This window comes from Corvus moneduloides, chromosome 4, assembly GCF_009650955.1.
Source record: "Corvus moneduloides isolate bCorMon1 chromosome 4, bCorMon1.pri, whole genome shotgun sequence".
Taxonomy (NCBI): Eukaryota; Metazoa; Chordata; class Aves; order Passeriformes; family Corvidae; genus Corvus; species Corvus moneduloides.
The window spans coordinates 68,629,036-68,656,775 of record NC_045479.1 but is presented as its reverse complement, the minus strand read 5'-3'; the positions used below and the strand labels follow the sequence as shown (position 1 = coordinate 68,656,775).

The following is a 27,740-nucleotide window of genomic DNA, read 5'->3' as shown; positions in this document are numbered from 1 at the left end:
GGGTCCCATTTCTCACATAGGTCCTCTCCACCCATTAGCTTTTTTCCCCCAAACTTTGCATGAGCTTTTAATTGGTCCCACCCTGGATTTGAGGATCTTCAGCTTCGCATGGCCTGCTAAGGTCCACCCAGCTATTTCAGGGCTGGAAGAGGACAGGATATACCCAGGAACATTTCTATTGCATTTCCATTGTTATCCCTGCAACGTAATCCTGTTGCAGCCTTAAATAACATACTGGAATGGGGAATGTGCCCATTAATAAAACTAAAGCACCTCTTTTGGGTTGATTTGGGCAACAGGACTCTGTTCTGGCTCTTGTCCCAGGTGCCCATCACTGGCTGCTGGCACTGTGCTGCTCCCTGCATGTGAGTGTCAGCCTGGACTTAATGTAGTGACTAAAGTTAATTAGCAAAGCTCCTTCTCCTGTCATTATTCAGCAACGTTAATGTCTGTGGAAGGAAAGAACAAAATGAGCCAAGTTCATTTCAGTCCTGAGAGAAACCCGGAAAAATAGCAATGTTCACCAAAAGGGAAAAAGAGAAAATGAGGAGATAAAAAAAATTAATTTCCAGCTTCTAAGAGGACCTTACCAATAACAATATAAAAGATAGCTGAGTGTTCTGCTTAAATGAAAAAAGTGATTACTTCACAGGCAAGTGAATGGTTTTCCATATCTTCTTCCCCTGCCTCTGTTGTTTAATTTTGTTTCCTCCACTCATATTTTTTGACTCCATTGGTGTGGTGAGATGGTGCTGGAGGCTACTGACATTTCTTGGTGCAAGTGGAGGCGACATCCAGAGTAAGTCACCTCCTTTGCAGGGTAAGAGTCTGGTCTGTGACCCCTGGAAGTGAGTTGTGTTGGTGCAACATTCACATGGCTCAGAGAAACACATCAAGCTCAGGAAGATGAGAGCTCATAGTACATTTACAGCCTTAACAGCAAAATCACATGAAGCTTAGGAGGTGTGGTGCATCCTCAGGGCAAATGTGGACCCAGTGCAAGCATAGGACAGGCTGGAGAGGGAAGGGAGGCTCTTCCATGGTTCCAATCAGCATAACTGTGACTATTGAGTGCTTCACAGACAGCAGTATCTGGCCTCTAAGTACCATTCTGAGGTTCCCAAGCCAAGTTCCCTGATGGATAATCCATTGGACGTAAGAACAGTGCAATGGGCAGCTAAACCACCCAAGCCCCACATCCTACACCCTTGAGTCATCTTCTGCACTTGCATCCCCGCCAGGCTCCCTAATGTCCAAACAAAGCAACATGTCTTTCCAGGGAGGAGTAACTGGATGTCTTCTCTCTACTCTGACTACTCTTTTTGGGCTGGTCTGTGAAGGAAATGGGTACAAAAGTCAAAATTTGTTGGGGATGGAGAAGGCCAACAGGCATATGCATAGAGATGGTGCAGAGAGAGGTGTGATCAGATAATCCTCCCTTCCTGAGGGTATGGGCTACTGACCCCACTTGTAGAAGACAGTCAGGCTGTAAAGTCAAATTCTCGGGAGCCAGGAAATACCAGAATTAACAGCCTGCACAGCCACAATGTGGGCCTTTGTGCACATCAAATGTGAGGCATCCTTTAATTATCTGATCACCTATCATCTGGGGTTATTTTAATCTGGCGAGTTGCTCCAGGCCACATTAACACACGCTGTTCAAACCGCACGCTGCATTCAACATTAATTTCCTCGCGAGCGCCTCTGTAAAGCCTCGGCGCCTGATCAATATTAATGCGGTTATCTGCACAGCGCTGCTGCGATATCACCAGCTGGGGAACTGAGCCACAGAGAGATTAAGGCCAAAATGATCAAACACACTTGCTAATTTTGGGTGCTCGATTTGCAGCACCGGGGATCTGATCTTCCCGAGCACTCGGCGTTTCGCTGCACTTGGTGTGCCTGAAGCACAGCTCACGCTGGCTTGTTCCTGTCTCCCAGGGCAGATCCATCCTGAGTGCCCTGTGTGGGGCAGCAGAAATAGGAAGGAGAACTTTCTGGGCAGCTCCTCTGCTGTGCAGTTGAATTTCCTGTGCTGAACTGTTCAGAGCAAGGGAGAAATCCTGGAGAAAAACCCCAGACAAACAAAAACCAAGCAAACCTGTATTTGTCATCATTGTGGGCCCAGGTGGACAAGAAGGCCAAGGGTATCCTGGCCTGTATCAGCAAGAGTGTGGCCACCAGCACCAGGGCAGTGATTGTCCCTCTGTACTCGGGACTGGTGAGGTCACACCTCGAATCCTGGGGTCAGTTTTGGGCTCCTCACAACAAGAAAGACATTGAGGGGCTGGAGCATGTCCAGAGAAAGGAACAGAGCTGAGGAAGGGTCTGGAGCACAAATATGATGAGGAGCAGCAGAGGGGGTGTTTATTTTGGAGAAAAGGAGGCTCAGGGGTGACCTTATTGCCCTCTACAACTCCCTGACAGGAGGGTGTAGCCAAGTTGGGGACAGTCTCTTCTCCCAAGTAACATGGGACAGGACAAGAAGAAATGGCCTCAAGTTGTGCCAGGGGAGGTTTAGAGTGGATATTAGGAAAAATTCCTTCACTAGAAGGGTTGTCAAGCACTGGGACAGGCTGCCCAGGGAAGTGGAGGTATTTAAAAGACATGTAGATGTGGCATTTGGGGACATGGTTTAGTGGTGGCCTTGGGAGTGCTGGGACTCAATGATCTTAAAGGTATTTTCCAATTTAAATGATTCTACAGTGTCAAATTGGAAGTCTTTGGGAACCTTGCTTTTTTGATGTTTTGCAGCTTTTCAGTCCTTACCCAATATTCTTTCAATACAAATTTTGGAGATGTAAAGTCCCAACTCAGTATTCCTCTCAAAAACCAAGTGTGCAAAGCCAATTCTGCCAAATTAACTGGAGAAAGATCCAGTTCTCATTTTTACCAGTACTTATCTCATTGGTGAGGCGCAGCCCGTTGGATCCCAAGCCAAACCTCCAAATCCACAGCCCAGGGACTGAGAGAGGAGGGGTATGAGCAGGGTTTGTGTTGGCCATGCAGTTCCCTAAGGCTGTGAAATGTCTGGTCAGTGATTTCACACTGGGTGCTTGGCACCAGGGAAACACCAAGATTTGGGACTACAGAGCTCAACACCAGGAACTGAGCGAGGTGTGGGGTTTTGCCCTTTCTAACTTTTGCCCCTGGGAACATCTCCTGTCCTTCCTCCCTCTGTCCTGCCCACCTCTCATCTATTCCTTGCTCCCTGTCTCTCCTGCCAGCTCTCCCATTGCCCACATCCATCTACACCACCTTGTTTCTCTTCTGCTTCGGCAGTGATAGGGCTTTTTTCCACCCACTACACTTTTATGTGACCATGATTTACAACCCTGGGTTTAAAGATTTATTGCAATGCACACATGGCACAGCAGACTCTAAGTGATGTGTTTAGCCTGGTTATTATTCTCTTATATAGCAATTTTTCCAAAGTGAAACAAGCAGCCTCACGTTGTCAAAACTTTTGTCCTCTAACTTCTGAGGCTTATTCTGATGAGAATAAAACCAGGGAAGAGAAGGCAACCTGAACAGGTTGGCTGGTATCTATAAACCTCACGAGTGATATAAGCACATGGGAGCTTAACCAAGCACCAGATGGTCTTCAGGCAATTAATTGCAGGTTGAGGATTCATGTCTACATCAGCTCTTGCTCATTCCTCTTTACAGACATGGTTAAAAACCTGACAGCAGTTTAAACTCCCTCCTCCCTCTGAGAAAAGCAACAATGGCAACAACGATGTGTCATCTCCTCTCCCTTGCTTTTGCATGTTTTAGGACAGTGTTTCACCTATCTAAGATGAGCAAGGGCCTTAGGTCATCTTAGAGAGCTTAAACTGATCTAAAGCTTTAATGTGCTTAAAGGTGGTGGAAGGACATTGATTGTATTTAACCCTCAAAATCCACGAACCACCATGTACCTAAAACAGGCAGAAGTCTCTTTTTTGGCATGGATTTGTGTTCCTTTCTTCACATGCATCCTCTTGATGTACAGACCAAGTCAAAGTCCCCTAAAATCACTGAGAAGTCTTAAATTAGCTCAAAGGAGCACTGCTGTTGGCATCAGCAGCAGCAGGTTCAGCCTCTGTTGTGGACATTCTTAGAGCCAAGTTTATAATTTTCTGTACTGAAGTTGTGGTGTCAAAACTAATCTGGAAAACATTAAAACCCAACCATAACCACAAGTTTCACCTGTGATGAAAATCCAAAACCTGTGGGTCCCTATCAAAATGCACCTTTCCAACTGCAGTTTTTTGAATTACTATCCAACTAAAGAAATAGCAGCGAGCCATTTAAAAAAAAATAAACAATTTTCTCATTTAAATAAACATTTTAAATTGTCATTTAAGAGAAGCAATTTTCTCTCTCTCTTTTATGCAAGCAAATCTTGTCATTATTTAATTTTCTCATGACTCAGCATAATACCCAGGAGGATTTCCTCTAAATTTCCAAATGGGGCACAGGCTGGAGCTGCAGCATTCCCACCGTTGGAAATGCCAAGAAACACTGTGAGTTTGGATGGAATTATTACCATGCATCTCAAAAAATTAAGACCTGTGCTGCCAAATTTGAAGATGCCTTGCCCCAGGATTTTATTTCATCTCAGGCTTGTCCTAGAGGCTATGAAGCATCCAAGATGTCATTTTGCTTTGAGTTTCTTGCCAAGGTCTACATCGTGTATGACAGCATTGTTATCACTGCCCATGGGAGCAGACCAGCCCTAAAAAACCTGCCTCCTCCTATGTGTGTGTGACACCAATAATCCACCTTCTCGCTGGGGCTGGCCCAAATTTTTTCTGTCATCAGCAGAAAACCCACTGTCTGAGGTTGCTACATGGTAGTGAAGGCAGCGGAGAACAGCTGTGGGTTTGAGTGCTGTTTGCTTTACATCGAGGCTGCTCCAGAGCTTGAACGTGAGGTTTTAACCCTAAACATGGCCACGTGGGTGCTCATCTCCTGGGCTTGGACCTCAGCAGCTGAGCCACAGCCACATTTCTGATGTTCTTGCAGAAAAGCATCAATAGTGCTGATTTGTAATTGGAAGATTATATTGTATGACTCAGAAACGATGCTGGGAAAGAGGTCTGATATTACAGTATTTAAGCACAGGAAAACCAGGTTGCCAGTGGAAAAGCTTGAGAAACAGACATGACTCCTTTATTTATGCTCATGACATTGTGGTTTGCACAGTGCCCATATTAAGGGTCAGCAGTGAATGTGGCCAAGCGCAGCTGTACCACACACAACCAGCCCCAACATCAGCTGGAAGGACCCAAGTGGTAAAAATACAGTTTCAAATACTAGTCCAAAAATCCTACCTCTTCATCCTGAAATAAAATATCTCATATCGAAGTCGATTTTGAATTTCTGTTCTAAATTTACAGTATTTTCAGAGAAGGCTTTAAAAAAAAGTTGGAACTTACCCGTCTGCAGTGTAAGGCTTTGGTGTTTTGCTGCCTGGTGGGTGCACGTGCAGCTCGTGTGGCTGTTTCAAACACGTCAGCCACGCCTGCTCATTAGCCATTTTCTGATACAGCCCTTGGCAGAGCTGCAGAGCATGCCCAGGTAATGAGAGATGGCCTCTGTGCAGCCACTAAAAGTGCTTGAATTGATGTTTTATTGTCAGTCTTAAATGCTGGCATTTCTGTGCATTTCATTTTACCACTCTATTACTGTTCTGGTAATCGGGTTGTGTGTAATTAAACATTGAATGCAGCCGTGCAGAGCCCCACAGCTGCAGCACGCTCTGCTATTCGCAGCCACTCCAGAGAGAACTTTCCACGTAAGATTTTAATTTTTTAGAAATACCTGCTCTTCAAATAGCTACAATGGCTCTGCAGGAGCCTGTCAATCAAGCAAGATTACAGACTCCCTAAATTCAGCCTGACATGACAGACTGTAATGACTTTGAAAGGGCTTTTACAGTCTATTGTGCCAGTGGTCCCTGCCTAATAGAAGCATCTCCTACACTTCTCATTAAAACGGTAATGGCTCCAGAGACTTCTATATCACCAGTTACTTCAAATGGGAGTTATTTCACCACCAAAAAAAAAAAAAAAAAAAGCACATTCATGTGATACTAAAGGTGTAGGTTAAATAAGGAAAATAGAACTTAGATTTTACGCAATTTTAATGCTGAGAAATTGAGGCGCTGCCAAGGATTTGAGCAATTTTTAAGTAAAATTTTTGCTCACTGAAAGTGGAAATGGAGAAGAGGATGATGCTGTCTGTGCAGTGAGATTTAATGTGATGCTGTGGGGACCAATGTGGTGTCATAAATAACAGTGGTGGATGGTTTTGGGATGCCATAGCCACAAGGTAAGTTATGATGCTTGTATTCTGGATGGATGAAGCTCCTTGGCCTCCACCATGCTGGAGGTCAGGGCAGACCATCACACTTGCCCTTTCTGGCCTCACACTCTGACAATCTTCTCCTGAAGGCAGGAGCATGGCATTTCTAATAGCAAGTGATTTACATGTGAAAAAGAGAGAAAATGTCACGGTGGTGGGCTTTGAAGAACAACTTGGATTTGGTAGTCAGGTGCATGTTTTTAGATCAGTCACATCTTTCACTTCCCAGGTATGCAGTGGGGTTGTGAGGCTGCCTGGGGACTCCTGGTGGCACTATCACGGAGTACACTGTATGTATCATGCAATAAAGAAAATCCTGAGGGTGATGAGAAGATGGGAGTAAGTGAGGAGCAGAAGGAAACCTGTTCCAAAGTGCATGCTGTGACAACAAACAAACATCCATCGTAGGAAATCCCAAGCTGTTTGGGCTGTCCATGAGGCTGGACAGCCACCAAAGCATCAGAGGAGTGCAGTAATAAACCACCGGAGCTGGCACAAACAAAGCCGAGTGGCTCTGCCCAGCAGAGGGTAGCATTGACCAAACACCCCAACCTGTACTCCAGGTTAACACTTTCACCTACCTATGAACGCCCACCTCTGCCACAGCTCCTTTGAGATGAGAGGCACAGCTTAGCCCAGACCCAGGCAAAGTCTCACAAGCTGACACCTTGTAAATTCTGCTCATAAATTATAAGGAATCTGGAAAATCAGCTTCCAAAATAGAAGTTGAAGGCATCTGTTAAAAGACACAGTACATGTTAAACAGTAAAGTCCATACAGTTACATTTGTTTTAAAATAAATGCTATTTAGCTCCTTGTATTTGGATTTATTCTCAGGTCCCGATTTGATGATCAGGTTTGGAGTTGGTCAGGTTTGGGGCTGCCCCTGAGGCACCAGAATGCCTGTATTGCCAACAGCAAAGCCTCTGATTTAGTCACCTAACTTGGGAGTCCCAAAAGAATTGCACTTTTTTAGCGCCTTACATATTCTAAAACTGAAGCCCAAAGATCTTAACCATAAACATCTCAGTTAGTGTAGACTATCATTTTCTCTGATGTCTGACAAATCCTGCCTGTCACCCCGCGTAAGAGCTCAGCCCATGCCCGATGTGACGACGCTAGAGGTCTCAGTGTCGCTGAGAAAAAGCTGCTTTTAGCAGTAATCTCAGCCACGCGTGTGTGACAGTGCGAGAGGCCGAAGCCGTGCCCGGCTCGGACGGCGGTGCCGGCGGGGTGGGCGCGGTGCCAGGCTGGACCCCTCGCCGGGGCTGCGCGGTGCCCATCACCGGCCCCCGGGCTGCCTGACCCCTCCTAGGGTGCCCCTTCGAGGGCTGTGCTGGCTGAGGGTGGTCCTTGCTGAGGGATGCGTTCTTGCATCCCAGGAATGTGTGTGCGTGTGCGAGACAGGTGGGCACCGCTGCCCCCGCGCATCGCAGCGCATCGCAGCGCGGCCCCGCGCACAGCCCGTCCACGCAGCACGACCGCTTGTGGTGTGCCTTTTTAATTTTCCTTTTTATTTTTTTTCCGGCTTTCCTTTTTTTTTTTTTTTTCCCCTCGCTGCTTTCCCTCCCCTCCCGTTTGACGTGCGTGGTTTTGGTGCAATGCGAATTATCTTCATTCAGTCAGGAGGGGCAGCGCCAGGCAGCAGAGCAACGGCGGGGCTGCCTCCTCCTCCTTCTTCCTCCTCCTCCTCCGCTTTCTCCTCTTCCTTCTCCTCCTCCTCCTCCTCCCATTGCCATAACAACCGCGCACAGCCGCTGCGCCCGCGGGGCCGCTCCGCACTGCACCGCGCCCGGCAGGCTGAGCATCCCCCGGGGCTCCGCACGGGGGTGGGGGAAGAGAAACAGTGACCTCCCTCCAAAAAAAAAAAAAAAAAATCAACAAAAAAAGAAAGAAAAGAAAAACAAACAAACCAAAAAAAAGAGGGACTTTTCCGAGGGGTGGGTCAGTCAGGGAGCAAAGTGACCCCAGGGCGCGGGTGCGCGCAGCTGCTGCGCGGGGCGCAGGAGGACGGAGAGACGGGGCGGCCCCGCCAGAGGCTCCGCGGGAGGGGGCGGGGGGGGCGCGGAGGAGGGGAGAGAAGGGGCGGGAAGTGGGGGGGAAAGAGAAAGTTGGGAGGAAATAGCCCAGGAAAAGTGACACTCGCGGAGCCCGCCGGAGCGCGGAGGAAATAAAAGCGGCGGCGGGCAGGAAGTGTGAGGAGGAGGAGGAGGAGGAGGAAGGGGAGAAGAAGGAGGCGGAGGAGGAGGAAAAAGAAGAAGAAGAAACAGCAGCAGCCGCTGCCGCCGCGGCAGAAAAGAAAGCAAAAGCCGCCCGAGGGCTCGGAGCCGGCGGCGCGGCATCCGCGGGGCTGCGCGGAGCAGCCATGGCCCGGGAGAACGGGGACGGCGGCGGCTCCTGGAAGAAGCAGGCGGAGGACATCAAGAAGATCTTCGAGTTCAAGGAGACGCTGGGGACGTAGGTGGCGGGGTTTGGCTGCGGGGCCGGTGGCGGGCGCTGTCCCTGTCCCTTCCCCCGGGGATGCGCGGTCGCCCCGCGGGTGGGTGCGGGTCTCTGTGCGGGGATTTGCGCACTCGCGGGTGCTGCTCCGCGCCCTGCGCATCCATCCGAGCAAGAAGTCGGAGCGACCTGGGAACACGGAGAAAAATAGAATTGTGGGGCAAGAGCTGGGCTAGCATCACCCCTTACCCTTCCCCCACCCCCCCAAAAAAACCGATAAAAAGGAAAATCCCCAAGTGCTTTAAAATATTCATAGAACGAGGAGACAGGGGAAGGCTTTTTCTTGATAGTGCAACTGTAAATAAATGCGGTCTGACTTGCACGCTTCCCCTAAAGCCGATGGCTGCAGCTATTCGTGGACAGACGAGCAGAAATAATCGGAGTGGATTGGATGTGTTTTAGCTACGATGCTTAACTGTTGTCGGGCTTTATTTGTTTTATTTATAGTGGCGGGGCATAAAGATTAGTAAAACGTTAAGAGTTGTTTTTTTTTAGAAGGCTGAGAAAAAACACGCACAGATGGTGCAAGGGAGCGGGGTACAGGCTGGTGCCTTTTTGGCTGAGCAAGGAGTTTTATTTTTGTTAAAAACTAATTTTCTCACACAGGATATTACAAAGGTAGAGAGCCGGGAGTGCTGAAGGAGTCAGCGCACGGGCTGCTGTGTGTGTGTGTACATTGTGATGAAAGTTGGTGGTATTGGGAGTGCTCCTCGTAGCTGTGTCCCCACTGCTTTAATTGGAACTTCAAGCATGTCTCGAAACGCAGCGTTGTTAATCCCGAGTAGTGCTTTTCCTACGCTGCGTGCCACTTCCAAAACACAGTTGAACAAGTTTTGACTAATATTTGAGTTTCTTTCTGCTTCCAAGGGAGGGCTCCCTATAAACAGAGTATTTCTGGTTCGTGGGCTCGCTATAAACAGGCTGCGAGTAGGAGCCAGGCTGGTGGTTTAACATGGAGGTGGGTCAGCAGATCTGCCGTGATGGGCTTGATAGCACAGCCCTCAGGAAAACACTGACGTTGTAAATCAAATTGATGTCCGTCCAGGTCTCTGAAGAAGCAAAACGCAGCGTAAGAGCCAAATGTTGTGATGTATTCTCGTCACTTTCATTGAGTTTTTGCTGTGAGAATTTCATGCTGGAAGAGATGTGCCCTGCTTGTTGCCTTAGGCATGCAGTTCCCTTCCTGAGCAAAGGGGTGTTGGGCAGCAAAGTTTTAATGCTCTGAGGTTTGCTGGAGCAGCAGGACAGTTCACTGGGGTTCCCACTCTTCAGCTCTCTGTCATCTCTGTGGTTGTGGCGTTGAAGCCACCTGTGAGGGTTAATTTGTGCTGCTGAAGGGGTTCAGAAGAATTAATGCTGTGTCCTTGATCCGGATCCCACTGTAGCTAATGGGAGCAGGTGTAGGTCCCAAGGAAGGTAAAGCTGGTCAGAGTTGATAGTTATGCATATTAGCATGGCTGTTGCAAATTAAATTCATTAAATATGGCCAATTAGTGTCTCAAACTATTAACCATTGTCTGAGCCTCACAGCTTGGTGAGTAAGTCCTTTCTAATGGGAGTGGAAGCTGTGAAGTTTCTAAACTTGACTTCACAGTCAGTCTAGAAAGTTGTAGAAAATTAACTGGATTACAAACCTGGGCCCATATAAAGAAAATAGAGCTGTTTTCTTTTTTGTACATGGCTGTATTTAATTATGAATGCATGAGCATTTAACAGCCCACTCGTGGGTTGCCTTCTGGTTGTGCATTCCTTGGCTTCCAATGGCAGGCTGATAATTAGAAGATTTGAATCTGAGTTTTGGTTCTGTCCTTGGCCACCCACCAGTGCAGCACCTGCAGTTCCTACCAGGTCTGGTGTGACTTACCAGGATGTGAAACTTCTAAAAAATTTAGGCCATTGCTGTTCAAATCATTAAAGTGCCTGTTCCATTTCCACTGAAGACAGTGAAGGGCTGTTCACTGACTTGAGCAGCAGACACACAGGGTCCAGGAGCCCAAATGATGGGAAACATTCTCAATTATTGATAAGAAAGCATTTAAATAGGAATTAAGCTATATAAGTATAAATGGCTTTAAAGTATTTGGACCAAAATGTTTTCTGGCATTTTTTAGGAGCAGGGTTAAAATTTGCTTTGATCCCTCCTGCACTGTAATGCTGAACCATGTTGGACAGCCAAAACTTGATCTCACTGTTTAATAGATTTTTCTCTAGCATGGAGTGAAAAACTTGGCATGTCACATGAAATGTACTGGATTGTAGTAGCTGTATTTTTCATTTCTCTGCCATTCCATTTCAGGATGCCAAAGTGCTAAAAGCACTTTCAACAGAAAAACAGCCCTTTTTCATGCAGCTGTCTTAACTGCCTGTGGTAAAATTGGCTAGAGAAAGAAAAGCACTAAACGCCCAAATCAGGGAGGAAAGCAAAAAAGAAACTTTAAAAACATTTTTTTATTTTAAGTGCATTGATTTGTGAGTGTTAAATCTATGTGTATACCCTATTAATGATTTATTCTCAGAAAGGAGCCTTTCATCTGAATAAAAGCTCTTCAGCAGATCTTTAACATGGGAGAGCTGAAATTTGCTGGAATTATTAAAAAGATCCTAAGTCAGTTAATCATTACATCATTTGGGCTTCAAGGAACCTCTGATGAGTACCCAGCTCTCCCTTCCAGAGCTGGAATTAATTATTTACATGTCCCTGTAAATCATGTCCTGCCACATTGATGCTGAAATTGAATTGGATGTCATGTCCAGATGTAAGAAAGTAGCCCTTTTCCACCCAAAGAATTTTCTTTGGTGGCTGAGGCCTGTGTTGTTTGCTCTGCTCTGTGCTGTTGGGCAGTAATGTTTTTCTAAAGAAGTACTAGCAATGCAGTGATTGGCTCAGATGTACCCAAACCTGTATTTACCTTGTTCTGTATCTATGCAGCTATTAAAGCATGTGCAATCTTAATTTGGGGCTGCAATCTCTCGGGTACCAGAGTGTCAACAAAAGATTTTGGTAATATCAATCAATATATTTTACCATACATGATTATTGATGTTCTTGTATTACAATATATATGATGGTCCTGATCCATTCTTGGGCTGTTTCAGTCCATGTGGGACATTGGATCACACTCCATATGCACAACTTCATTGAGTGTCCCTTCTTGGAACTGGACCTGTTCGTTGCTGAGCCACTGACAGGGAAGTTACAGATCCTGAAAAAGTAGCTAAGAAAAAATAAACAAAATAAAGATAAAATAAAATCATAGCAACGGGCCAGATCCTCAGCTGATGTAATTTAGAGTCCCTTCCAAGTCAAGACAGGTGTGCTTGAGGAAAGAAGAGGATCTGACTAACTGCTTCTCTCTTTAAATTTCCACGAATTCACTTACTGTAGCTCTAATCAGTTCCCCCTGGAAGACAAATTGAGAGGGGAATTGAGGGCCTGGCTGGAGAGGGGGATTTCTGCCCCAGCCGTTGAGAGATGTGAGGTTTCACAATAGCAGGGATCTGATAAGAAGATGAGTGATCACAGAAATATCACTTTCTTCCCTCCATAATTAAAATATTTTATATCTGAGGCATTTTAAACCTCACATTTTGACATCCAAGAAATAATAAGAAACACCATGTCATCCACTAATCAAAAAGGAAAGTTCCATCACTTGATCTGCCTAATTAGATCAACCCTACATTTCTAAGGTGTCTGTCATCAGGCCGTATTGACATCAGAGTTATGATGAAGTCCTAATATTTAGAAAGGCTCAGACTTAGTAAGTGTGAAAATACTGGTGCTGTCCTTAAAAATGATGTGGTAGCTTTAAGGAATTTAAAGCTTAGTAAGGATAACAGAGGGAGTTGCATGGATATAGCCATAACATAGTAAGAGCTGGGTGGGAAGACACATACACTTCAAATAAGTTTCCAGTACTTTCCTAAAATACAGTATAGAGAAAACATATGGGTGGTTCTGTTTTTCTCAGGGGCTCTGTGGTAATTTTTGGTTCATCTGTGTCCATACTCTTACGCCATTTAATGGGCTCCTGGCACTCGCCGTGGCTCTTCCACACACCAGTACGTGCTGGTTCATGCTGTGAAATTAAGTCACTGCTCGTCCTCCTCTCACATCTCTTTTCTTTCTCACACACCCACGTGCACACAAACACACACATCGTCACAAACCCTACGTGCTGTCTGCTGTGTCTTTGTCCTCTCACATCCTTCATGGTGCCTTCCCCTACATGCAGCCTCACACTGGCACTCTATGAGCTGATCCAGCCCCTGATCTTGTCTGGTTTTGGGTGGTCATATCCCTGTGGAGGCTGTGCCTCGGGCCAGCCTTGGCTCCCACCGGTGAGAAGATGCTGGTGGTAAGGACAGGTCCTGGCAGAGGCTGCTCTCAGAGGGGAGGTGCTGGGAGGTACCAGAAGGCTCAAGATCTGGTTGCCTCTGATCAAAGATCCTGCCTTTTCATCAACTGGGTGCCAAAAGCCATTGTGTTTGATTCACACAACAGATCATTCCTGTTTAACTGTTTAACTTGAGGCATCATGCAAGTTACTCAGTTTTTCCCTTCTGATTTTGGAAGTTTTCAAGACATAAAGAAATATGTTGATATTTGTGTTTTCCTTGGCTCGATGCCCCCTGTGATGATTGAGGAGTTTGTCTGATTTTTGAGTTTCTGCTGACATTACCAGCAATTGCTGCCTCTCTTTTATGACACCTCAGGGAGGCAGCAGTGGCTCTGTCAGACTGTTTCATATTTCAGGGGAAAAGCTGATGAACCTCTGGAGCAAACCATGAAGGCAAGTGGATCTCATCTCCTCTGGGATGATTTTCTGGGAGCTCTGAAAGCTCTCAGGCTTCATGCAGCAGGAAGGTGCTTCTTGTCCATGTTTACAGAAGAAGTTACTTCATGGTCATTTCTGACCTTAAAATCCTTAACTCTGGGAGTCTTGCTGTCAAACCCATGTGGGGCCAGGTATAATTCATGCTAAGAGGTGCTTACAGCACCTCTCTTGCATCTGTGGGAGGAGTGAAAGCTGAGGTCCAAATATTAATTTTTAACTTAATGGTGTGAAACAACTCAGATGTTGTAGTTTGTGTACTCTATTTAAGGAAAGAAGAAAAATACTGTTAGGACTCCTTTAAGGTGACATATTTTGCTTTAAACCAAGTAATCCTGTTTGCTATCATGTGGTATAGGTTGCTATCCAGTGTGTTCTTGAAGGCTTAAAAATAATGAGTTGGTATCTTTTGATGTAAACTGTTGGTCTTCCTTGAACAGTTACAGAAAATAGTAGGTTTGAGGGTTCAGCTGGAATTGAAATGGAAAAGAAAGAAAAGCAAGGTGGCCAATGGATTTAAAGGCTGATGGTGAGGATTGGGAAAAAAAATTGGCAGCCATTGGTGGGAAGGGATTTTTCACAGCTCTCCAGGTCTGGTTCACGGGTGCATTTTGGAAAGTGCTTGTTTGGGACAGCAGTGTAGCCTAAAGGCCAATTTTCTTTCGTTGTCTGAAATGAAGATTTCAAAATACTCAGTAATCAAAAGCTTTCAGGTAAATACATAATTCTGGAGACACACAGTTGCTGTATTGTCAGCTCACATATGTGCTCATGTTTCCTTTGTTAGCCTGTTTGTCTACTAGTTTTGATGCCTTACCTCATTTTTTCCCTGCCTTGTCTCTTCTTCCGTGGATATTCTGTTTCAAGCACCTCTTGGTCCTGTCTGAGCTACCTGCTGCCAGAGGATACCTGCTCACCTGCATGCCTGTGCAGCCACGGAGGGTGCTTGACCAGCAAAGGTGACAGTAAGGTATTTGGGTTGGGTTGGAGTAGACAGTTTGAGTTTTTTCCTGCTATTTTTTGTTTAGGAAAATGTGATCCTTGCCTTGGCCAACACTCAATCTCAGTCCTCAGGACTTCAGTATAACACATACCTATTCCACAACTTCTCTTCGTGTAGGGCAAAGCTGAGAGCAAAACATGCATAAAAAATTGGTGGTTTTTGGCAGCCACAGAGACAGCGGACACCCCAAAAGCTCCCAGCAAGCAAAACCCAGAGTGTGGAGAGGTGGTGGACAGAGCTGAACCCAACTCTTTGAAGCCCTACAGTAATCCTTTAACCAAAAGTCTCTTGTTCCCATCACAGCCACAACACAGTGGGTGTGAGAGCCTTCTTTGCCGCCGCTCCCGCCATCTGGAGCAGCCTGTCTGCTTCCTTCACCCTCCATCTGCTTTCACATAGGAGCTGAAATATCTCTCTAATGTTTTCCTTCCTTTTTGCCTCTTTTTCTCTCCACTTTGGTTACTGACCTCAATTATTTTTGTTGTCCTTCACACACAGTTCTCCTGACTACGTGCAGAATATTAGCTGGGGTTACTTAATCCTTTCAAGCATCCAAGGATACAATTAATATTGAATAAAGTCGTATTGTTTTGGTTTGCTTGACAATAACAGGCATTTACAATAGGATTCTGAATTTATTGCCAGTGATGGTATTCACTTAACCGGTGACTCACAGTTTATATTCATGATTACTTAATAGGACCTAATTTTCTAGTCATTTTAGATAGCAGGAAAACAAGTTGGAACTAAGCGGGCACTGTTAGTAAACAGGTAATGAGTGAAAGGAGGGATAAAAAATTCCTCGGGGCAGCAATCTGTCATTTTCATTGGAATTCAAACCACCTTGCATTTCAGTGCTTCTCTGTAAATAATAATTAACAACAATAACAATAATTTGCAAACATATGTGTGTGATTGGGCTGTTGTTGAATGACAAATAGCTGGCTTAGCAATCAGAATATTTCTCATTTCTAGCAATCATAGTGTTCCTTAAAACCTTTCTATCAAATCTTAACACCAGTATGTTTTTTTGTTATCTGACTTGGCAGTTCCTATGATTTTCTTCTGAATGTTGTGCCAATCACTTTTGAAAAAGAAAGCTATAAATAACAGATTGTTAATAAACTTTTGACGGCCCTTTCAGTGATGTTTCCATGTTGAAAGCTGCATATTGAGTTTTGTGCCAGAATTACTCACCAAACAGATTGTATAAAGTTAAATTAAAATAATACTCTTAAGCAGAATTTTTTGGCTGAGTTAAAAAGCCTTTTTTTTTTTTAAACACTGGATGTGCTAAGAAAAAGCTACTGGGAAGCTCTGTTTTGGATCTATGTGTAGAACAGCTGAGCACAGTGCTGGGGGTCCTCTGTAACAACAGCTCACTGATTTTGCTTGATCTTTTCCTGAGCAATATCATGGGTCACAGTTAAAATATCAACAGTTTTGGACAACAGGACTACATAAGATTAGTTCTTAAAATACCTTTTTTCAAGAGTGAAATGAGAAGAAGCACATGAGAGAAAACATATTGAGTATTTTTTTTATTTTTTAAATTTTCGTATGTCCCCAATTGGAGATAAACCAAACAGTTTCAGTCTTCTTACAGTTTCCAGAAGGAACAAAAACGAGGTGTTTGTAATGATGCAAATGAACATGAGCAGCAACAGGGTAAAGAAATGTGGCATCTCCCCCCTAGACCCTTCCCTTTGCACTTTTTTTCTGCAGGATTCTTCTTGTTTTCCTGCTCTTAATGCTCCCCCTCATTTAGGTTGAGGATTTGAAACTATGTTCTTTCAAGCCTGAGCACCCAGAGGTTGGGAATTACATCTTATGCAAAGTTGCCAGAGTACAGTAGACCTAAAAGTTTGATCCATGGCTGATGGGAGTGGAGTGAGGTCAAGGATGAGTGGAATTCCTGAGGTCTGGGAGCCTTTAACCTCTGTTTGTTTTGATGAGGGCTGGTGTGGCAGTTTGGACGGCAAGGAAGGCAATATATCCCTGCTCATCAGTGGTGGGGTGTGAAGGTTTGCAGGTTTTCCTGGGAGCTCCAAAGGGAAGGTTCTAGGATATCACAGGTATCTCCCTGAAGACAGAACCCCCAGGGCTGTGGAGTTGTTCCGTAGCTGAGCAGGGTGTTTAAAACCTGCCTGACACCCCATGGCACTTGGGAAATATAGCTGTCCCTCTCCACCACCTGCATCACTGGTGACAGAAATGGATGTGCTTCTGTTGTAGTACCAAATAAACCATCACAGCCATTCCTGCTTAAATGTAGAGATTTGCAAAGGCTGAGAGACCGGTGCGTATGTGAGAGTTGGAGATTGGCAAGTGAAATATGAAGGGTCTAAAATACTTGGGGTTTTTTACTGTGCCCTTTACTGGCCTCAGATGAGATCAGGCACTGTTGAGCGAGGACGGCTGCAAACACCAGAGTGAAAGACTGTTCGTACCCTGGAGAACTTCTAATCTAAATAAACAAGACAAAAATGCTAACACTGTTTTGTTAAAGACAAGCAAGTGTGTCCTTTGTAAACCCAGAGCTGAGCCTGAATCTTAACTCCAGCCTTATGCAGAGGACTCTCCTGCTTCTTTTAGTGGTGGGCACTGTGTCAGCACCAATGTCCTCAAAATGTATTTATTTGTATGTGATTCACCCAGGGTCATCATGTATCATTCCTTTTTACTAGTTAAGGTTTGAAGATGCAAAGCACTGTCTGTGTGCTGTTGGTAACAGCGTGGGCGCTTTATTGCTGTGTTGTTTCAGCTGCTCAGAGGAATCCAGGTCTGCCCAGAGCTATAAAGAGCTGGAACAGTCCAGGCAGTTCTTGGGGCGATGTAGGATCGCTCCCAGCAGGATCCTATCCTCCCATCCTAGCTTAAGTAATTCAAAGGACCAGGCTTCAACCAGGCATGTTTTCCATACAAACTCACCAGCTGTGACCCTACTGCCCCACTGTGATGGGCAAATGCAGAAATGATGGAAACTATTGGGACGAAAAGCTGCAAAACCCCCCAAATTACACAGAAAATCCAAACAACACAAAAGAAAGCTGAAGGGAGAGGAGAGCACTTAGAGGATTTGCAGCCATACGGAAAATGCCTCTGGGGAAGGCACAGGTTGCTAATCAAATTCAGCCATAGTTGAGAGAGATTGCTGGAGCATCCCTGAAAAATCCTTCACCGTTATTTTGAGTTGGCTTGGAGATTTCCTCCCACTGCTCACTCTTGTGTTCTCCTGCCTCTCAGTGTAAGTAACTCGGCACAATGTGCCCAGCCACGAAACCTGTGGTGTTTTGGAAATTTCAGGCATAGTCAAGTGCTTGGTGTGTGCTTTCAATGGCACAAGACACGGTGAGCACATTAAAATTGATTTGTGCTCCCTACCCTGTTTCCTTGAATAACACCTGGACAAATTCAAAGGCTTTGTCTTTTAGTTTGGGACATGTTGTAGCTGCAGCATGAGATACCTTAAGGATGATCTGAAGCTCCAGGATCAGCATCAGCCTCAGACTTCTGCTTTAATGGGATTTCTTGCCACAGAGGTGTAATTAATTTGTTCAACTTATTTTGAGGGGAAAATCTGACACTGTTAAGCTTTTCCATGGGCTGATGATGAGCATCACAAAAACACCACCTCCTTCTCTGGGTGCAAGCCATGGTGTTTTGAGACACCTTCTCTAGCATAATTACATAGCAACCTGAATATTGCAAAGCAAACAAGCTCTCCCTCCCAAAATAAAAAGCTCTCAAATGTAAAAAAAAGCGCCATGAAGGAGCACAAACCTTTCTTGTCTCTTCTAGGGAGAGAAGAGGGGGGCAAACAATACACAGCTTGTTAGCCAAGTTGCTCAAAGCACCATGAGAAGATGCTTAGATAAAAACATTAATGGAGCAGAAAAACAGTGTGACTCCTTTTGGCCTAATGACCCAGGCACTGGAGCACAAGAGGAATAATTCAGAAGGAAGGGAAATGTCTCCTGTCACAGGTTTAACTTATGCCTTTTAGGAAGAAGGAGGCTATATATTTAGATGTCAGGGAGAATGTACCAAGAAATGAGTTTAAAAAAATGGTTCTCAAAAACACATAGGCACAGGACATAGAGGTACTGCAGGCTGCAAGGAGACTTCTGCTCTTGGGCATATTAAGGTGTATCTGGAGTAATTTTACTGGCTAATTTTCCTGTCCATAGCCATGCAATTTATGTCATAGACATAAATTTTATGCTCTTAAGAGAGAGACCCTGAAAAAAAAAAATCTTGCTGAGCTTTGTAGGCAAGTCCTTTGAATGAGTGTCTCTGATGAATCTTGTATATTTAATGGAAAGCAGTGAAAGTGATTCAGGGATTCCTGAGTGACAGCTGAGATGATTTGTGTCCAGAAAGCAAATGTGTGCCCTTTTTCTACTTTTGGAAGGGAACATAACAGGTACTAAAGCTGAGAACATGCTCGTTCTGCAGGTGAGAGCTGCACTAGGGGATAGATAAAAGGAGAGATCTGGTGCAAAGCAGAGTGATGGGTTTCAGCTGCCACTTAATTGACTCTAGAGACTACTGAGGCCCCCTCCTTGTTCATGAGCTGCAAAAATTCATAGACGTGGGTCTTTTGGACAGGACAGCTTGCATTGCACCAGTACACTTTCATCATTTTCAGTCAATGACCACTAAAATGACTGGCAGCTTCAGTGCCAGTGTTCGCCCTGGAGGTTGTGTGGCGTTGTGACATCTTTGTCTTGCATTGCCACGTGGTTGTGAGGAAGGTGGAGGAGCCCTCTATATACATATAAGTAGATACAGTGTCTGTGTATGTACGTGTGTGTGTGTATATATACATATAATATATAGAAATGGGTATGTGGGTATATATATGTATATAATGTATATAAATGTATGTATACCCACACATTAAAAATACTGTTAATATAGTGATATATAGAGATATACAGGGAGAAATAGCACTGTTTTTTGCCAAACAGCATTGTGTTTGGCTTCAGTAATAAATGTATAGACAATGACTGGTACCATTTGGTAAAAGCTGTTTTAAGAGCATTGTGAATGTTAATTTATTCTGTAGCTTGAATTTCTCTTCATATTTGGGTTATATTTAGGGGAAGGAAGAAATTGTGTGGTGCCCCTGTGCTCAATTAGCTAATGGAGGTGAACCCAGACAACTAAGAAGTTAAGAGCATAATGGTCCTTCCCTCTCCTCCTGTCCTCCATCTCCACGTTACCTCTGCTACACCAAATCCCTACTTTCCATCTCTTGCCTAAATCCTGCAAAAAGCCTCTGATAGGGTGCAGTGCCAGAGTCACATCCTGCAGGTGTTCACAGCTGGGAGGCACAGCTGGAAGACAGCAAAGCATCTTCCTTGGGTCAGTTAAGGGCTTTATTTGTTTGGATAAAGCACCCTTCCCATGGGGGAAAGGAAGGTGGTGCACAGCAGATGGAGCATGTTTGAGCTTTTTGGGTGCAAAGTCTTTGGACCACAGCAAGTGGAGGGTGAATTAACTAACATTGTGCTTGGTGTTTGGAGGCCTGTCTCAGGTAGCCTGTGAGGGATTCCTCTCCGTAACTGGGGTGGTTGAAGTATCTTCACTGTCCACATTTAACTCCAGCGTGCAACTGCTTGGTGGCTGCTGCTGCTGCTGCACAGTCATGGCTTGCAAAGTTGTGCTGATTAAAACCCCACTGTGCCAATGTTGATGTTGCAGTGAGTTCATTACTTTCTGCAATCAAATCCCTTTTCTGCTGTTATTTAAGCAACACCCCCATGGACGTAGCCGTGGCTTAGATATTTTCATACTTTGACACCAAGGCAAAATATGCAAGGTGGGGGAGATCGGTTGTAAAAATATTTTAAAAACCCCAGTTTTGGCTTTGGAGGGTGCCTGTAAAATGTGTACTTAGAGGTCTTCTTGTGTGTTGGCACTATGGTCAGAGTAGATCCTCCTGAAGTCAGAGGGTAGCATACAAAAGCACAACAGGTTCTCTCTTATTTTCTCTTAAATAATTTGTAGCATCTCAAAGTTGCTGTAAAATTCTGCCTTTGATTTCCACAACTTTGAGGTTTTCCCATGGGAGTCGGGAGAACCCCCTATTACTCAGCATTAGGCTGGAATAGAAGCATTTTATGCTCCTTACACTCAGGTTTCAAACATCATTATAAAGTTACAAGGCTGTGAAGGAACAGGTTGCAACTCCACAACAGAAGAGGACAGGGCTGAACACATCCCACAGGACAGTTCCCATCTTCTGCCAGCTCAGTTGTTTGCAAGGATGTGCTGTGAATTCATTTAATGAAACGATACAGGTTAAAAATAGCTCTCCAAAAAGGGGGTGGGGGAAGGGGGGAAGTACAGAGTACAAGAAGTTTTATTTCTTTTCATTCCATAGATGCTATAAATCAGCAGAGAAGTCAGTTGCAGTTTTTCCCCCTTCTAAGTGGCTTCGTTAAAAAATTACCAGCCACTACACTGAAATGGTTTGCAAGAGCCACTTTGCCAGGAACAATTTCTGTCTGAGAACAATAAAAAATTAGTAGAGGCCAGGTTGAGTTCGTGTGTCAGTGGTTACTGAATTCAACTTAAGAGCTGTAAATGGAACCAATCATCATTTCTTAATGAGATATATGAGAACAAAGAATCACAATGCTTGAATAATCTGTCACATCTCTATCAGTGCTGCTTAAGCTATTATTCAGTTTGTTCAGTGGTTTGGCAGGTAACATGACAAAAATCAATTTACGAAGCAGATTAAATGTAAATACGCAGTGCTTCGTCCCACCACCCAGGAATGCCATTCCTAAAGCCTTAGGTTTTTTATCCTTACAAACCCTACCCAGTCATCTGTTTTCAGTGGTACTGCTTGGATGAAGTGCTACATGGCCCACAGTGACATTATTCACCAGATCATTTGTCTTTAATCCATCTCTGGTCTAATGAGACTGTCGTCTGGGCCTTAGTAAAAATGAATGATGCATTGCCCTGATGTACAGTGTGTTTTTCACTGCTAAGGCTGTATTTTTCCAGGGTCCTTAAGGAAACCCATCCCTCAGCCCTTACTAACACTTAATGTAAATATTTCTGAAAATTTTATTCATTTGGCAGCTAATGTAGGAGAAACTTGGTATGAGTTCCCTAGGAGCTAAATAACAACCATTGTACATGGAGTTGATACCATCACCTATTTTAATACCAGAGCTTTCTGGTATTTTTTTTTTTTCATTGTGTTGTAGCTGACTGTGACTGGGATGGTCCCATCCCTGTTTGTAGTGGTGGAAATCTGCAGTAAACACTGATAACAACTGTCACAGTGGACACTAAGTGCCATCTTCAGCAGCAGGTGTTCACTCGTCTACCCTTCCTTTACTTCCTCCATACTTGGAATGAAGCTGTGGCACAGAAAAGATCTTTTTTTCCCCCCCTATGAAATGTTTTCACCTCTTGTCTTCTCCATGGGGAACTCATAGGTTTTTGTTCCCTGCACAAATAACTCCTGAATTCCCTCAGTCAGTTTGTGTTTATATAGTCTACAAGATGCCACTGACATACCTGGCTGTGTATCTCATCGTGCCTCTTGTATTGTCACTGGGTTCTCAACAGAGATATCATAACAACTTTTAGGGAATTGTGAGAACTTTTCTTTTTATTTCAGTCAAGGTGACAGGTTTCCAAGAAGCCTTTTAAATATACCAGAGGATTGTGCTATGGAAGATAACAGTATTTCTTACTTTATCATTGCCATGTGACTCCTATTACTATAATTTTTGAGCAAATCACGTCCTTACAAAATCTGTGATACTGAAAACTCATATGCTTATATTTTTGCTACATTTTTGCATGACATATGGACTTCCAGTATCTGGTTATTCAGTTTCTGCTCAACGTCTTGTATTTTGTGATGACTGTTGAAGAGTCTGAATATGTCTGGTATTTCCTTATCTATTATTGGTGTTGCTGTAGTGTTTAGATTGTGGTTTGTTGGCTAACTGTCAGATACTCATGGCTTCATTAAGAAACAGATGCACAGGTCAGCATTTTGTTTTTGTAGCTGCACTTTTGACATATTGTAAATGTCCTGAATTGGTTTTGTTCAGGATAATACCATCTGCTGGCATCTGTTTCTGCTGTGGCTCTTGCTGAATACTTGTGTGTGTCATGGTATGTAAGGACAAATTCTAGGGTGTCAGCAAGGTATTATGACCTTTTTTTTTTTCTGAGATAAATGAGAGCAGAGTTTGAACATTGGACAATGTAATACCTACATCATTTAATATCTAGATTAATACAGTTTATCACACAAAGCATGTTTCAGGCAAAAATCAGGCCTTCTGTCTATGTTGGGCTCTCTTAATGTATTGTTGGTATGTCTGTAAATATATCAGAACTCACGGACTGGGAGAAGAGGAGTCTTTGGCTTTATATTTGTCTCCCCATTGATCATGGAGGGATGTGGAATACACTTCTAGATCTTCCTGAAGTCTATACACAAAACTGTCTAACAAATGTCAAAATAAGTCATGTTAAAATGTCACTTACTGTATCTGTAAGGCTGATGGTTTCTTGTAAGCCTTTAACATAGCTAGGTGTGCTCTGATACGAAGATTTTGGTGGCAGTAGCAATTCTGGATGTGCACTAGATGAGAATTCTGCCAAGGATGCAACTAGGAAAATATGTGCTGTCTCCTGAGAGTCCAGAACAAAATTCTTATTTTTGAGTAGCCCACTGTCCTGTTGGATTTAGCTCTCCATATTCCACTCTGCCCTTCTTAGTAGGTAGTATCAGTATTTGTGGTGGATTTTATTGCAGTTGCCATGTCTGTGTCTGAACTGTGAAATGCAATAGAAATTCCATTTTCTGGCACTCCCTGTCTCTGCTCATGACAAGTGCAGGCAAGCATCAAAAATTATATAGGTCAGGATTTATCTGTAGTGGCCTAACTCTGCTCCCAATAAAAGTAGTGAGAGTTGGCCTTTGATGTCAACGAGACGGCATTTATCCAGTTTTGAGATGCTTATGACCCCTTTACCTCTCCACACCACACACGTGCAGTGGTGACAGGGAGAAGCAGGGTAATGCTAAATGAGAGTTCTCCAAATACCGCTGAAGACAGGGAGTGGGGTGTCCTCAAGTGTTTCAATAGAAGTGGGTCACCAGTCTGAAATACTTGTGTACCAGCAGGGCTGGATTGTCCTTGAGCTGGAGTAGTCTTTGTGGTCCTTCATATAGGCAGGATTCAGGTGAAAACTTAATTACAGAGACCCTTCATGGCTGTGCGTGTGTATTACAGCTCACGTGAAAGTAATGGCAGAAGCACAGGTTCTCCTTTGACTTTGCCAGTCACTGTCTTTTACCCAGTGTCCCTGCTGTTGCTGTTCTTCCACTGTTGAGATCTGCAGGACTGGTGCTCCCATGCTGGTACCTGCTCAGGAGTCAGACTTTATAAAGTCATGAGCTTTGGAGATGATGTGGGCTAATGGTGGAGAGATGTATTGGGTTGAAGGCCACTAGGTAAGAATTTGGGAGACTTGGGTTTTGTTTCTGACTGTGGCACTGGCCTCTTTCTGTGACCTTGGAGAAGCTGCAGCACCTCACTGGCCTGGTTTCCCCATCTGTCAAACAGTTCCCGACCTACTTTGTACCTCACTTTGAGATCTAACTCATTAAAGCTTGCTATGTGAGATGTTCAGAATGCACTGTGCAAGGTGTTGTTTTTGTCATGGTGATGTGGTAAGAATCTCCCCTCTTTTATCCAAGTATGTTGGGAACTCAGCTGCAATGCTCGTGTTTTGCAGATGGTGCTTTGTGCAGAGCACAAAGCCAGAATCTGATCCCTTTCCTAAAAATACCACTCCAAAAAGAGGTGGACAGCCCCATCTCAAAAACAATAGAAATGGGACAAGAGAGTAAACCCAAGTGAAATGCATTTTGTTTTCTGAAACTCTTCCTGTCTTTCATGGTGCTGGGAACCCCAGCAGGGCAGAAAGACCTTCCAGAAATGCCTCTGAGCACTCAGCACCAGCCAGTGATGGGTTTTGCAGTGTAGGTCCATCCGTGGATGGACATTAGGGAGACAACTGTAGGAAACAGTAAAGCTGTGAGGCTGTTTTCCTCTTCCTGTGCAGTCCCTGTTATAAGTGGGAGTCAGGAAATTGCAGCCCTTTTAGCATCATGCTGCCAACAGAGTGGGATTTACAGAGCAGGATAGGGATTTGTGCTGCCCTGAAGAGCCCTCCAGTGATAAGCCAATGTGGTCTTGCCTTGAAGACACATCTGTAGCATTAGTCGTGTGTTATCTGTTAATTATATTTTTTTATGTCTCACAATGCTTATGCCTCTTGAAAATCAGTTCAGTAACTAAAGCCAGCACAGTGAGTGGCTACAGTGCCGCTGAAGTGATAAAGCTTTTTGAAACACCTTCAAAAAACAATGAAAGCAGTTGGAGAAATGTCTTCATTTCCATGTCTTCTTGGGGGAAAAATTTGTACCTGTGAGATGCAAGAGGGATAGAGTTGTGTTTCCAGTCACTGCGGCAGTACTGTTTTAAAAAGCCCTTTTGTAGGCACAGTGCATTCAGGTTTTTTCTCTGATTCTGGAAAAAAGTAAAGTTCATGCATAAATTGGCAAGCAGGCTTTCATTTAAGCTATGTGATTTAGATCTGCCAGAGAAGGCTGCTGCTGTAGAGCATTTGGCATTCATCAGAAAAATCTCCAAGTCTAAACAGTTTTATTATGCAAAGTTATATAGTTGGAAGGTAAAACACGCTGTCTTTTTCCACTTTGATGAACCAGGCTATCTGATGGATGTCCCATCAAATGTCTCATAAACTTGCAGGGAAAATGAATAGCTGTAGGTCTCACTGTTCAACCTATGGCTGCTATAAGCCCTAAGGAGAAAGGATGCTTAGCTGGGCTGTGGATAGGAGAGCAGCTGTACCCAAGAAACTCTGTGGGTTCTCAAACAGCGTGTTAGAAAAACATTGGCATCTTCATGAATTAGGATCCCAATACCTGGATGTTTCCATTCAGATTTTATTAGTGCAGCTTTGTACTTCTTACAAGACACTTCTGCTAACAAAGCTTGCAGTGACTGCACTTTACATGTGTAGAGATTTTCCTGGAGTGATTTTTCCTTAGTGACTTAGGGAAATTCATGGTTCACGGAAACATTTATTAAAGCTTCACCCTGTTTAGCATGTGATTACTTTGCTTATTCCTCGTGCCATGTGTTCACTCTAAAATCTCATTAGAGGTGTGAAGTCAAAGGGATTTCAGCAAGAGCCAAAATACTAAGCCCTTAATGTCTTTTTTACTAGGTATGGACTTCTGAAAGGTGACCGAGAAGGGTTCTCCTGAATGACTGTTCTCTGTATTTCTGCACATTTCTACAGAATGCAAAGAACCAGGTTTGCTAATCCCACCCAGAGCTCATTGCAGCAGCCAAAAAAATACCTTGGTTTTGGGAGGGAGACCTCTATCCACTGCAGCTGAGTAGGGTGGGAGTGTGGGTCAGACCTCAGCCCTGCTGGGACACTGATTCCAATGGGAATCACCACCTGGATGGGACAGCCCTATCTGTGCAGAAGCAGCTGCAGCTGGTGAGGTGCCGGTCTTGGTGTCCTGCACCCACCCAGCACCACCACAACCAGCACCAGTTAGAGCCCTGCTAAGCCACTTTGTAAAACATTCCCGCAGGAGTATCTTGGCAGGGTGAGAGGGGAAAAGCTATTTAGATCAGCACACTGTTGGTGCACCATAAATATTTCTCTCCATTCCATAAAAACTGCAATAAGGGAGCACCAGCCTTCATGAAATGCCCTTTAAAATGCAGTAAGAAAACTCAATATAGTAATAGGTTCCTATTTATTCAAGAAAACCTTTAAAATAAGCTCTGAGTGCTCAGAAAAGTAACTTTCTCCATCACGGGCAAAGGAATTGTGTTGTTTTTTATTTTGGATAGCTTTAGTTTTTCTGAGAAGAGGACTGCAGCACAAAGAATAACCCAAGACAATAATTTGGGCCCTGAACAAACCAATTTCTTGCATGTAATTTGGATTTGTTCTCCTTTGAGGCTGTGCTTTACCTGGACACTATAAAACTTGGTGGTCTTTCAAAGTCTTGAGGGAATAAAAGAAAGGACTCATTATCCCTTCACCTTGTGCAGTGCAGGATCTGCAGAGATTGTGAGAAGTACTGCCGTTTCTCAGGACTTACGGGTTCCTTTAGAGGCAGTAAAGTGGCTGGGTGGGATTCACTGCCCCTACAGGGGATCGGGTGCAATTGCCTAAATTTTGGAATTCATTGTCATTTGCCGTGGCAGTCTAGCTTGTGCGGAACTGGGTGCCAGGGATGGGTTGGGTAGAGCAGCTCCTTCTTTCTGGGTTGGATCCAGTACTTTTACTGCATGTAAGATCTTCCATTGAGTAATGTTATCAAAAGTCAAAATTATTTTGCTTGGGTCTAATTTTATTCTCTCCACTTGTGGCTTCATTTGCCAGACTTTAAATTATCTTTGGAAACTTAAGACAACCTTTGTCAGCCTTCTGAGGTGGCAGTGGCACTGTTTTCTCTCCCTGCTTTTGGCACAAATAAGACATTCTTTTAATATTGGTTGTTTACTAATGAGCTCTTTCAAAAAGATAGTAAAACACATCCCCACTTGTACCACTTGGGCTTCGTTTTGAGAATTTCATACTGGGTTTGTAACTTGGAACACTTGTGATTCACTGGTTCTGCAAAAGCAGCATCCACAGTAATTAAACATTAACTACCTTTGCTTGAAAAGAGCTGTCAGCATTACTCTTTGCACTCAGGAGATTTTTTTTTTTTTTGTATGGATACTGGTTATAAGCTTTTAAAGCACTTGCCCACTCTTTATCTCAGCTGGTATTTACACTGAAAGGTGATTTGAATCCTGCAATTTCACGTCAGTGCGGCCACTCTGCTTGGAATTACTTCTGGGTCGTTACGCAAAAACCAGGAGTTTTTTATGCTTCTGTGTAAGTGGGTGATGGAAGAGCCTGTTTTCTGCCTTCAGATGGTAAAATCAGCAAGA

General features: G+C 44.2%; 1 protein-coding gene across 3 annotated transcripts in view; it reads left to right on the top strand.

Annotated features, from left to right (window-relative positions):
* Positions 1–8,461: 8,461 nt before the first annotated feature.
* CAMK1D (calcium/calmodulin dependent protein kinase ID) overlaps positions 8,462–27,740 on the top strand; it is a 210,567-nt gene continuing 191,288 nt past the window's right edge. For 2 of the 3 annotated variants that reach the window (XM_032105585.1, XM_032105584.1), the window contains exon 1: positions 8,463–8,808. In XM_032105585.1, coding sequence (XP_031961476.1) covers positions 8,717–8,808 — 92 coding nt within the window. In that variant the 5' untranslated portion in view covers positions 8,463–8,716. Of the gene's footprint in view, positions 8,809–27,740 lie in introns of all 3 variants that reach the window. The other variant, XM_032105583.1, reaches the window with a different exon arrangement.